This window comes from Paralichthys olivaceus, chromosome 16 (genome assembly GCF_024713975.1).
Source record: "Paralichthys olivaceus isolate ysfri-2021 chromosome 16, ASM2471397v2, whole genome shotgun sequence".
In the NCBI taxonomy this organism is placed as follows: Eukaryota; Metazoa; Chordata; class Actinopteri; order Pleuronectiformes; family Paralichthyidae; genus Paralichthys; species Paralichthys olivaceus.
The window spans coordinates 20,233,403-20,246,788 of NC_091108.1; the positions used below are offsets into that span (position 1 = coordinate 20,233,403).

General features: G+C 40.5%; 1 protein-coding gene across 4 annotated transcripts; it reads right to left on the reverse strand.

Annotated features, from left to right (window-relative positions):
* Positions 1-5,929: 5,929 nt before the first annotated feature.
* LOC138405166 (uncharacterized) lies at positions 5,930-12,946 on the reverse strand. Of its 4 annotated transcripts, none has more exons than XR_011238847.1 (13): positions 12,339-12,946; positions 11,764-11,835; positions 11,516-11,634; positions 11,308-11,368; positions 11,107-11,201; positions 10,302-10,914; positions 10,123-10,194; positions 9,875-9,993; positions 9,661-9,721; positions 9,460-9,554; positions 8,823-9,291; positions 6,823-8,700; positions 5,930-6,734 (listed from the first exon to the last, which is right to left on the reverse strand). XR_011238847.1 is itself a non-coding variant. In XM_069511768.1 (12 exons), exons 1-11 carry the CDS (start codon positions 12,393-12,395, stop codon positions 8,826-8,828), a joined length of 1,830 nt encoding a protein of 609 aa, XP_069367869.1. In that variant the 5' UTR covers positions 12,396-12,946; the 3' UTR covers positions 5,930-8,700; positions 8,823-8,825. The 4 variants fall into 4 exon arrangements, 1 of the variants encoding a protein (XP_069367869.1); XR_011238846.1 differs by having other exon boundaries at positions 5,930-6,691; positions 6,735-8,700; XR_011238848.1 differs by having other exon boundaries at positions 5,930-6,291; positions 6,464-8,700.
* Positions 12,947-13,386: the final 440 nt, after the last annotated feature.

Consider the following 13,386-nt stretch of genomic DNA (forward strand, 5'->3'; position numbering starts at 1 on the left):
TTCAAAGGGAAATATTGTACTTTATACTCCCCTATATTGATTTTACAGTTATAGTTGTTACTTACTATTAAGGTGATGAACTTCCCCAATCAATATTATAACAAGCCTCTGCTATAGAACAAACAGCAATGTGTAGTTAGGGTCACATTTCAGATGTTGACAAGTTGTTAATAGCTCCACCGAATATTGATTTCTTTTCCCTCTAAGCTTCGTACATGACTTCGTTACAAGAAATGTTCAAATGATCCAACATCTCATCAAAGACTCAAGAATGAGTCCAAAAGCTGCAAAGCAGAACTTTGTATTTCTTCTTTCCTCTGCCATTAATCATCTCACAAGCCTTCAGATTTATCTGGTGTCCATGTTGATTAAACTTCAACTTTAAACTAGCTGCACCTGCAGCAACTAACACTGTAGCATGCTGCTCACACACTAATGCTTTAGTCAATCAGCTAATGGCGTCATTAGTCAAAGGCACAAAACCAGTACTTTTACTTCTAATACCTAAACTACATTTAACTGGTAATACTTACAGTATACACTATTACTGAAGGAGGGTTTACCATAGTGGATCTTTACTTGTAATTAAGTATTTTTGTACAATTGCTATAGGAACTTTTTGATGAACTTACAGATCTGAATACGTCTTTCACCAGTGCTGAATAGATTTATTAATTACAGTACAATACAGTTTTTCTCCTCTTAATAACAGAAAACCTAACCCAACGAGGATTATGGTCCCCCCCAAAACACATTTTCTGTTGCAAATTAGTTACATAAATCTAATTTGTAGAACATAAGGTTGATTTTGAAGAAAAGAAAAACGAGAGCACACTGCAGAGAGACTTCAATATAAACCTTGTAGTTAAAGAACTAAGTTCACATTCCAGATAAGGTGAGTGTTTTGACAGCCTGTGGGGGTCAACAATGGGTTTGAATAATGCAAGATAAAAAACCTTAACAGCAAATTGTTATTGATTCATCTCCTGTAATTCAACCTCACTGCAACCCACCTCTTGCGCTAACCTGCTCCAAGTTGTTGTTTAACAAACTTTCGTCATTCATTTGTTCTTGTCCCAGTTGGAGAGATATCTGTATCTATCCAAGTGTTTGTTATCAAATGCAGAACGCATGTTGAGTTCACACCGCTGCTCAATGAATTATATACAGTGCAGTCTTCAGGTTCAGGTGTTATTGCTGGCATCACTTTTGTTCTTTGTTTACAACCTGGTCACATCTCTGAAATACCAAAAAGCATAGTCTGCTAATGAAATTTCCCTGTTGTCCACCACTGGATGTGTAATTACTTACTTTCCTATAAGCCAACAAAGTGGCTGTTCAGGCCCCTGAAGTCACCAGAAGGCCCCATTAACCCCTGCATTGTCCAGTGAATTGAATGTCTGACCTGGCAACCTGACGAGTTGCACTCGTTGCTAATGTAGCACTTGCTAATGTTGGCAGGGCAACAAGCAAGGGTCATTGCATTTGTTTAATTCAAAACTAACAACAATGATGTATGTGGCAGCCTGTTGCTGGTACTGGGGCCTTTCCCTCAATGAGGTGAATGATGAAAATGTAATATGAGTATTTGTAATATTAACCACATGATGAATGTTAAGTGCTAAAACACTTGACAGGTGTGGATACTAGCTTGCTTGCCAGCTCCTGACAGTCAGCTTTGCTTTGAGTATTTGAGTGAGAATATTTAATTAGCAATGAAATAACTGTGGGCCATCATATTGATCGAGGTATCATTAACATGCATTACAATTGCATATGGTAGCTCTGAATACTTCACCATCTATCCACTGCCCATGCAGATGACAGGAATGCTGCTTGTTGGTCCAGCTAGATATATTTCAGTTTTCAGTTTCATTCTCACCAAGATATGCTCAGTTTGATCAAATTCAGATGTCAAAATCCTTATACATGCTTGTATAACATCCAGTATCTGCCAATGACTGCAACAAGAGGTCTTCATTTGGTCCAAAACTGTTTTGGCATCAAAGCAAATGTCCTAATATATTCTTGACATATTGTCTCCTCTTCTTATATCATCATTCATGTTTGAGATTGTGCCTGCGTGTGTGTTTTGTACGCATGAGGTCTTGTAGTTTTGTGTTTGCTGGGGTGATTCTGGGAGATGTGCACTTTGACTAAAGTGAAACTGAAGCTAGGTCGACTTGTTGCAGTTTATGAACTCTGGAGACAGACAAGCTGAATGTTGCCCACATAAGTAGAGTGAGCAGGATAGAATGACCCCTGTATGAACCCTCCACACAAACCCAAATCAATAGGCATCTTGCAAATATTTGAATACTTAGATGCATATAAAATGTATAAAATATAAACATGTGTTTCTCACTGGAAGAGAAATCAACCAAATATCCACTGAGGGTAAATCCGCTCTTACAAATTAGTGGAGTAAATATTACACGGTTTGCTTCCTGTCTATACATTTGTCTTTAACCCTTTTAAGAATATATTTTCCCTGTAATCCATCATGATTAGGCTGCTCATTACCTCGCTAGGCTCCCGAGAGTTGTGTACAAGCTTCTACAAAGCTGTTTAAACGGGGGCAGTTGATGTCCCTCATGCATTTAAGAAAAAATGTTTAGTGTCAGAGTCAACTGTAGAAATTAATCTGCAGTGTTTGTTCGGGTAGTCGCCAATGAACAGTACATAACCAATTTAGTGGAAAGTAATAATAATCTGATACGCTTAATTCTGCACTGTATGAAATCTCCCTAACCCTGATCACACCAGAAACCTCACAAAGGTTGTAATTATATTGCAAGTTAGTGTAAAAAACTTCAGGTGCAGGAAAATATTCTCCATCTCTCTAACACACACACATTTAAGCCCATTTTCAACTTCACTTCTCAGCTGTAGCTCGGCTGAACCTGGTCTTCAACCTACCAAAGTTCACTCACACTACTCCCTTCACTGGTTACCAGTGGCTGCACGTATAGGTTTGAAAACATTAGTACTTAAGTACCGTGCTGTGAACAGATTGGGTCTAGTCTAGCGACATGGTCAAACCTTACACCCCAGCCTGTCCGCTCTGTTTCAGCCAATCGGTTGCTGCTCCCTCACTGCGAAGGACACCTTGCCACTCCACAAAAGTCTGAAAACAGTAGAAAGTCGACACATCTCTCTTCACCTTGGATATAAACATTTTTTTAAATTCAGTTTAGTTGCACTTATATGGCACTTACATGGAGCAATTTGTAGATTGGTTTTTTTGAAGCCTAATGTACTTACATGATTCTTGTTGTTCTGGGTTTGTTCCCTCATGGTTGATGCACTTATTGTAGTCGCTTTGGATAAAAGCATCAGCTAAATGCAATTAAATGAATGTAAGCTGTGTCATTTAGTTGCCTTATTGTGAAAGGTTGGTCAGTGAATTTGTGTTTCCTGTCATCATAAGCATATCTGTATTTTAATTGTGGGGGTTAGGGTTAAAAACAGCCAGTGTGACCCGGTGTAATAAACTGTGTTATTGATGGATGGACTCACCTTTCTGTGGAAATAAACCTGCCAAGAGCTATCTGCCCTGTTTGCCTACTTTTTCCTTTATTTCTTTTCTTTTCTGATTCACAGACTTTACGTTTGCTTTCCTGACATATTGAACACCTCTTCTAAACCATTGCTTTTAGGACTAAACCATTTGTTTGTAGGGGTGAGACGGCTGACCTCAGGAAGCTGTCTCACAAGTTTTGGATACAAATTTTATTCAATAAATTGATTATTCAATAGCAAGAAAACATGTCAAAAGGTCAACTTTTTAGCTTTTAAGCTCGACATTTGGAGTGGAAATGTTTGAATTTTCTGTTTTCAGAGAGGGAGGACACCCACTCACCTCTGAAGGCCTCTGTAGTCAGTTAAGAAGCATGAGAATAAACCTTTTCCCTTTAGAGCTTAATATTTGGAGAGGGCTGGAGTTTAAAAGTCATTTTAGTTTCTGTAGCGAGCCTCTGCAAGCTTCATCAGCCTGCCAGGCAACAAGAAGCGGGCAGTGCAGCAGCAGCAGGGGACTGTGCTGGCTGAAACAGCACAGTAAACACTGGGTAAAATACAGCACTGGTATACAGAGACTCCTGTGGAACGATTTGATGTTGATTAAAAAGGACTGATGGACAGAACAAGCACAAGTGGAGCAGCACTGTCAGGAGTTTTCAACAGTCCTTTTTGGAAGTTGTACCTTAGAGGAAGAAGAGATTGTGGAGAACAGAGCGTAAAACTTGTAAACTGGTAGGGTTCTTGATTTTTGTGCACACATGAGTTTTTTTTAAATCCTTCACAAATCTGTTTCTCCTTAAACTTCAGTTTTATTTGTACAGCGCCAAATCATTAAATACATTATCTCAAGGCACTTCACATAGAAGGTCAAGTTTAAAATAATATATAATATAGAGAAACCCAACAGTTCCCACAAAATTAGCAGCATTTTGGCGACTGTGTAAAAAACTAAATCGTTAACAGGAAGATAGATAGATAGATAGACAGAGTACTTTATTCATCCCCGGAGGGAAATTAAGTCGTCATAGCAGCTTGTGTATCGGAACACAACAAAACACAATGCAATAGAACAAAACAAAACATTGAGGTAAAAAGAACAAAAACAGAAACACAAGATGAATAGGCAGACAAGTAGTGCAGTGGCAATATGATGATAATAGTAATGATGATATGATGGTAATGTTATTGTTAGACAGTATACAAGAATAGTAGTACAGTATATATTTATATATATATATAGTATACAATATAACATAATATATATTTATATAGACAGTAATTATACCAATATAATAGCAGTATATAGTAATAATGGCAGCAATAGTATATATAATAATAATAGTAGTAGTAGTAGTGATAATAATAATAATATAATATGTGTGTAAATATGTGTATATAGACTTGTAAATCCGAAGAATATACAGAGAATATACAGAGTATGATATAATATGATATGATATATAATATATAGTAGAATATAAATATAAGTACTTGACTATACAATATACTGGCAGTGTAAGAATACGTGGACTGGATGTGCAAAAGACAATATTATTCTATAAAATGGTCTGTAATATTAAAGTGGTTTAAATTAACACACGTAGTGTAGTGCAGGGTACATGGTGCAAAGGTGACAGGTATGTTAGTGCAGTTCAGTGATGGTGGCTCTGACAGAGGTAGATGAGTTATAGAGTCTTATTGCGGTTGGGAGGAACGATTTCCTGTATCGCTCCTTAGAGCAGCGGGGTTGGATGAGCCTGTGGCTGAAGCTGCTCTTTAGCTTGTCCAGTGTTTTGTGGAGGGGTCGAGAGGGATTGTCCATGATTGCCAGCAGTTTTGCCAGCATCCTGTTCTCCACCACCTCCTCCATGGTGACAAGCTTAGAGCCAACGACCTCACGTTTCCAGTGATGACTGCAGGGATGAAGGGCTTAAACTTTTTTGCACTAGTACTGACATTTGTACTTATTGTTTCATTTGCACTAGTGTATATTATTGTATTTTTAGTTACTCTTATCTTATTTTATGACACTTGCATGTCGAGTTGCTTGAGGTGCCTGAGATTTAAGATTTTCATTGCAAACATGTACGCTGTATCTGTTGTGCAGATGACAATAAACCTTTGAACTTGAACTGTTAGACCCTTTGTCCTGGTTTGGTTTATAGAGTCCCCAGTTGAAATGAAATCTTTCTGCCCTAGCACAGAATGGTACTTCACACAACAGTATATTTACAACTTTGTGATTTACAACTTTACACTTTCCAATTTTAATTGTGAAGAGATAAAAGAAGTTTGGGCTGTCATTACCTGACAATGAATGTGTTGACCAGTAAACTGTAGTAACCAGTTCTAACGACCTCAGACACGAATGCTGGTGGACTCAAATGCACGACTCAAATGCAGGTAGTGAATATAACAAAGGTTTATTTCTAGTCAAAAAGGTGCACGAACAAAAAGCGCTCTCTTGGAGGATCAAAAAGAAACAGAACAAAACGCTTGCAAAACTGCAAATCAAACAAAAGATCATAAACTTGAAAAAGGACACAAACTTATCACAATACACACACACAAATACATATAACCTACATATCACAATACACACACACAATTACATAGAGCCTACATATCAAAATACACACACACAAATACATAGAGCCTACATATCACAATACACACACACAAATACATAGAGCCTACATATCACAATACACACACACAATTACATAGAGCCTACATATCACAATACACACACACACAAATACATAGAACCTACATATCACAATACACACACAGACAAATACATAGAACCTACTTATCACAATACACACACACACACACTCACACAAATACGTAGAACCTACGTATCACAATACACACACACACACACAAATACATAGAACATACATATCACAATACACACACACACACAAATACATAGAACATACATATCACAATACACACACACACACACACACAAATACATAGAACATACATATCACAATACACACACACACTAATACATAGAACATACATATCACAATACACACAAATACATAGAACATACATATCACAATACACACACACACACACAAATACATAGAACGTACATATCACAATACACACACACACACACAGAACCTACATATCACAATACACACACACACAGAACCTATGTATCACAATACACACACACACACACAAATACATAGAACCTACGTATCACAATACACACACACACACACACACACAAATACATAGAACCTACGTATCACAATACACACACACAAAAATACATAGAACCTACATATCACAATACACACACACAAAAATACAAAGAACCTACACATAACAATACACATACACACAAATACGTATAACATACATATCACAATACACACACACACACACACACACACACACACACAAACAAATACATAGAACCTACATATCACAATACACACACACAAATACATAGAACCTACTTATCACAATACACACACACACACATGCCTCCTACATTCAGACATGTGTAGAAAATGTGCTTCCATTCACATGTTGGGTTCAAACCAGTGGTAGGCAGTGTTGTTAGTGATAAGACCACACATTTATAAATACTTAGGTGTGCACCTTGACAACAAACTATGGTCTGGTAATGCAGATGCCCTCTACCGAAGATAACAGAGCAGGCTGAGGTCATCTGATGTCTGTACTGAGATGCTGACACCACTCAGTGGTGGGAAGTTAGAACTTTTTTGCTCTGTTAACTGCAATTATTTTACAAATTTCAATTTCAATTTGTGGATATGGGCAACAATACATTTATGATTTGTAATATGAAATGACAAGAAACTCAATATAATATACAACAAAATTAAAAGGATTTCTTAATCGCACATGAAATAAGTGAAGAAAATAATACAATATAAATACATGCAATAGCACACAACAAACAGTTGTCTCAGGGTGCTGCACAAAAGTCCAAGATCTTAAAAAAGACAAAATCCAACTTGTTCCACACCGAGCAAGCATGAGCAACAGCGGGGAGGAAAAACTCCCAGGTGGAAGAAACCTCCGGCAGAACCGGGCTCGGTGTGGACGGCCTCTGCCAGGACCGGTTGGAGTGAGTGGAGAAAAAACAAATAGGGGAACAAAAGGAAATAAAGGGGGGGGTTGGAGTCACAGTCTCAGGTCATGGGCTTGAAACCAGCCGTGGAATCTCCACGTGGACGTTGGCATGGTCTTCCAAGGGCGCGTTGGTCCCCCCGGGCACTCCTGCCTCCCTCATGGTCTCCCACCCATGGCTCCAGATGGTCCTCAGGTAAGAGTGCTGGAGGTTGCGTGACCCTCCATGTCAGCCCTGCGACAGACCGGCGACCTCCACTAGGTCCATCCCTCATCAGGACCCGAGCCAGGACGGGCTCCGGAGAGCCGCACAACATCGACCAAGGAGGGGAGGAGAAGACCCAAGGAATTAGAGACATGTAATAAGATACAACAAAATAAACAAGGCAGAGAGAGAAGAAGAGAAAAGGTGCTGGTTTCTGGTGCCTGATGGGTGATCCCCCAGCAGTCTAAGCCTATAGCAGCATAACTATGGATGACTATGGCTCAGGGTTGAGCTAAAAGCTTTATCAAAAAGGAAGGTTGTAAGTCTTGCCTTAAATGTAGAGACCATGTCTGCCTCCCTCACTGAGAGTGGGAGCTGGTTCCACAGGAGAGGAGCTTGATAACTAAAAGTTCTACGACCCATTCTACTCTTAGTAACTCTAGGCACTACAAGGAGTCCAGAGTTTAGGGAACGAAGTGGTCTGTGGGGCAGTAAGGGGATATGACTGCGGCTGAGGGGTAGAGTGGTCGTTCTCCAACCAGAAAATCGGAAGCTCAATCCCCAGTCCTCCCATCTGAACCCCAAATTGTCCCATAGAACAACAAAAAGTGTGACTAATAGATGCACTGTATGTATGAATGTGTGTGAATGGGTGAATGGCAAAACTGTAGTGTAAAGCACTTTGAGTGGTCATCAAGACTAGAAAAGCTCTATATAAATACAACCATTTACCATTGATGAGGTCTTTAATGTAGGATGGGGCCTGATTGTTGAGGGCCTTGTAGGTCGGTAGGAAGATTTTGAAATGTATCCTCTGTTGAACAGAGAGCCAGTGAAGGGAAGCTAAGACACTGATGAAAATAATACAATATAAATAAATAAAATAATGTGAAGGATGTCTTATTCGCACAAGTCATATGAACTGGAGGAGTGAAGGAGTGAATGCTGACTCCTGATGAGGCTCCTGCTTTACCTCTTAAGCAAAAGAGATTGGCTCCTTTGTAGAAACCTGTGGCTGAAACAGCTCACAGATGTCCTCTGTTGCGATGGTGGTGATGGACTTTATCAGATCTGATGCAAAGCAGCTGATCTTCTTCATCAGGACGGGGCGACTGAAGCTCTGTGTAACACTGTCCTGGATCGACTGGACCAGTTTGTCCCTGGTGGAGCGGGTGAAGCTGACTTCACGGAGCAGTGAGGGCAGAAGTTTGGAGACCTTGTCCTCAACTGCTCTGGTCAGGCTGACAGCAAGAACACTGAGGTGCTCGGACGGCATGTTCAGGCAGGTGTCTTCAGGAGGCAGCCAGAAGCCCTGAAGTACCTTAGGCACCACCTCCAGCACCACCTCTCGTGGGCCCAGGTGTTTGGCGCTGAGGGGCTGCCGCTGCAGCTCCTTCAGTAAACTGGAGAAGTTCTGAGCCAAACTGATGATGCTGGGATTTCTGTAGGTTACATTCAGTATAAGTTTGTGTTAAAATCACTTCACAACAGCACAGACAAAAAACAACCACTGCAGAGCAACCAGATGAAAAGTATTGGAGGAGCAATGTACACACACACACACACACACACACACAGGTGATAAATGTGTGAAATGTGACTCAACTCACCTGAACTCAGGAGGTATGGTCTTTGGGGACTTGAGGAACTGTCGTGCCTCAAACTCAATGTCCCTCCTCTTCAAACTGTTGCTCACCTCCCAGACCTGAAACAAGGAATGAAGATGTGAGGAGAAGATTGGACCAATTTACAGAAGAAATCAAGAGTTTAGACAAAACCCCTGAGACGTCTTCTCAGGACTGTGTACTCACCAGATTGAGCAGTGGGAGGAACTCAGGGTCTTTGTAGTCCTCCAGCTGAAACTGCCAGAGCCTTCACACAGAGAGAAAACACAGGCTTTATGTTTACTGCTCCTCTTCCTCACACACACACTGGTGTGACATGAGCAGAGTTGAGGTCAAGTGTAGTACTGGACTATGTGTGTGTGTGTGTGTGTGTGTGTGTGTGTGTGTGTTAATAACTTACTGCACTCTCTGCGACGCATTGCTCTCCTCCTCGATCAGGTTCATCATGTCTTCACCAGACACTGATGATGGGAGCTGATTGGTCTCCTGCAGTCTCAGCAGCTCAGTCATAACTGCAGTCTACACAACAGACAATAGGACAAACGTCTTTATATATAAATCTTTGTTTTTATCTATAAATAATGGACACAGTTTATCTTAGTGACTTCATTTTGATGTAGACTGGAAACTCCAGCGGGTCTAACTCACCTGTCCAATGTATGAGATGTTGTGCCAGCAGCACTGCTGGGACATCTCATAAACAGGCATTTGAAATAATTCCTGTAATGAAATAAGAGAATGTCATTCTACAGTTTGTTATTCAGAGTTTACACTACATCTTTAATTGTTTACAGTCCAACTCCAGCGGAAAAAGTGTTCACACAAACCTTGATGGGCTTGTAGATGCCTTTGGTGGCGTCAGATTTCTCTGTTGTTGCACCCTCCAGGACCACAGCAGGCTCAGCAGGAGGAGTCACAGGAGCTGGTGGAGGAGGAGTGAATGCTGACTCCTGATGAGGCTCCTGCTTTACCTCTTCAGCAACACAGTTTGGCTCCTTTGTAGAAATCTGTGGCTGAAACAGCTCACAGATGTTCTTTGTTGCGATGGTGGTGATGGACTTTATCAGATCTGATGCAAAGCAGCTGATCTTCTTCATCAGGACGGGGCGACTGAAGCTCTGTGTAACGCTGTCCTGGATCGACTGGACCAGTTTGTCCCTGATGGAGCGGGTGAAGCTGACTTCACGGAGCAGTGAGGGCAGAAGTTTGGAGACCTTGTCCTCAACTGCTTTGGTCAGGCTGACAGCAAGAACACTGAGGTGCTCGGACGGCATGTTCAGGCAGGTGTCTTCAGGAGGCAGCCAGAAGCCCTGAAGCACCTTAGGCACCACCTCCAGCACCACCTCTCGTGGGCCCAGGTGTTTGGCGGTGAGGGGCTGCCGCTGCAGCTCCTTCAGTAAACTGGAGAATTTCTGAGCCAAACTGATGATGCTGGGATTTCTGTAGGTTACATTCAGTATAAGTTTGTGTTAAAACCACTTCACAACAGCACAGACAAAAAACAACCACTGCAGAGCAACCAGATGAAAAGTATTGGAGGAGCGATGTGTACACACACACACACACACACACACACACACACACACACACACACACACAGCTGATAAATGTGTGAAATGTGACTCAACTCACCTGAACTCAGGAGGTATGGTCTTTGGGGACTTGAGGAACTGTCGTGCCTCAAACTCAATGTCCCTCTTCTTCAGGCTGTTGCTCACCTCCCAGACCTGAAACAAGGAATGAGGATGTGAGGAGAAGATTGGACCAATTTACAGAAGAAATCAAGAGTTTAGGCCAAACTCCTGAGACGTCTTCTCAGGACTGTGTACTCACCAGATTGAGCAGTGGGAGGAACTCAGGGTCTTTGTAGTCCTCCAGCTGAAACTGCCAGAGCCTTCACACAGAGAGAAAACACAAGCTTCATCTTTACTGCTCCTCTTCCTCACACACACAGTGGTGTGACATGAGCAGAGTTGAGGTCAAGTGTAGTACTGGACTGTGTATGTGTGTGTGTGTGTGTGTGTGTGTGTCAGTAACCTACCGCACTCTCAGTGAGGCTTTGCTCTCCTCCTCGATCAGGTTCATCATGTCTTCACCAGACACTGATGATGGGAGCTGATTGGTCTCCTGCAGTCTCAGCAGCTCAGTCATAACTGCAGTCTACACAACAGACAATAGGACAAACGTCTTTATATATAAATCTTTGTTTTTATCTATAAATAATGGACACAGTTTATCTTAGTGACTTCATTCTGATGCAGACTGGTTGCTGCAGTGGGTCTTACTCACCTGGACCTTGTAGGAGATGTTGTGCCAGCAGCACTGCTGGGACATCTCATAAACAGGCATTTGAAATAATTCCTGTAATGAAATAAGAGAATGTCATTCTACAGTTTGTTGTCCTGTTTCACATCTTCTCCCTGCCCCTTGTTTTCGAGGGTTATCTTTCTCCTTCAAACAGAGTTCAGTTCAGTTCAGTAACATTGCTGCTATACGTTGGTTCAATCAAGTGCATAGTGTTGTCAAGGGGGGGGGGGGGGCGACATGAAACTGTGCATGCTAGTATTTATTACGATAATATTCCTAATATCTTAGTTTAATATCGTTTCAATGTATTATGGTCTTTTCTTTCACAACAACCTTAAGAAAATCGCTAGCATGCTAACGCTAGCTACAATCGCTAGCGTTAGCATGCTAGCTAAAATCGCTAGCTAGACCCTCTAAAAAATCGCTAGCATGCGATATTTTAACGGTTGTTGTGAAAAAAGGAGACGAAGGACTGAGAGGTGAAACTGGATGTAGACTTGAAACTACATTTACATGTTTTCAGTCCAACTCCAGCAGAAAACAACGTCCACACAAACCTTGATGGGCTTGTAGATGCCTCGGGTGGCGTCGGAGTTCTCCGATGTTGTCCTCATGTTGTACGTGACGATCCAGAAGCAGCAGACAACGCAGAGTGTCCGACAAAGCGGTGAATCCTGTGACAGAAACAGTCTCAGTGCAGAGACAATCCAGACACAAGGGTTCGTTGCAATCTCAGGACGAGAAGTGACAGAAGCCAGAGTTCTGTACTCACTGACCTCTGCAGATCAAAGGCACTGACGCACTGTTTCCATGAGAACACCCAAACCTTTATGTTTGAATTTTAAAAACAATAACTGTTTCTGTGTGTTCATCAATTAATCAATCAGTTCATTAATTATGCATTTTGTGTTGTGGACTCAATGATATTGTAACAGACTGGTAGTTAATGTTGACTGTTATAATGTGTTGATGGTTTAGTGACAGAGTTTAGTTTAGTTAGAAGGATTATAGTTTAAATAAGTGAGTTTTACAGAATGTCATTGAACATGTCAGTGTTTTTCGCACGTGTCACTGTTGTCAGTTCCAGCAACCAATGGCTGTGGGTTGGGTGAGAGTGAGAGCTTCTCATTGGCTGGGAGACAGGGGTTCGTCCTCAGGTCAATATACATATACACACATATAAACATGTGATATATACATATACATATACATATATACACATATATATAAACATGTAATATATACATATACACACATATATATATATATATACATATACACACATATATAAACATATAATATATACATATACACATATATACACATATATATATACATATATACACATATATAAACATGTAATATATACATATACACACATATATATGTGTGTGTGTATATATATATATATATATATATATATATATATATATATATATATATATATATATATACACACACACACATATGTACATATATTCTATATATAATATATATGTATATATATATGTTTTGTCTTTTCCATCAATATAACAATTCAAACCCAGATAGATTGAAACACTTCAATGTTGTTGGGAAGAAGTGTTCACCCCACATTGCCAAACA

What these genes read in the sequence shown, in the direction of transcription:
- LOC138405166 (XM_069511768.1), bottom strand. Translation starts at nt 12,395, where the DNA reads ATGAGGACAACATCGGAGAACTCCGACGCCACCCGAGGCATCTACAAG. An exon ending in GCATCTACAAGCCCATCAAG is followed by an intron (nt 11,836 to 12,338) that starts GTTTGTGTGGAC and finishes ATTTCATTACAG; the next exon opens with GAATTATTTCAAATGCCTGT. An exon ending in AAAGCCTCACTGAGAGTGCG is followed by an intron (nt 11,369 to 11,515) that starts GTAGGTTACTGA and finishes CTCTGTGTGAAG; the next exon opens with GCTCTGGCAGTTTCAGCTGG.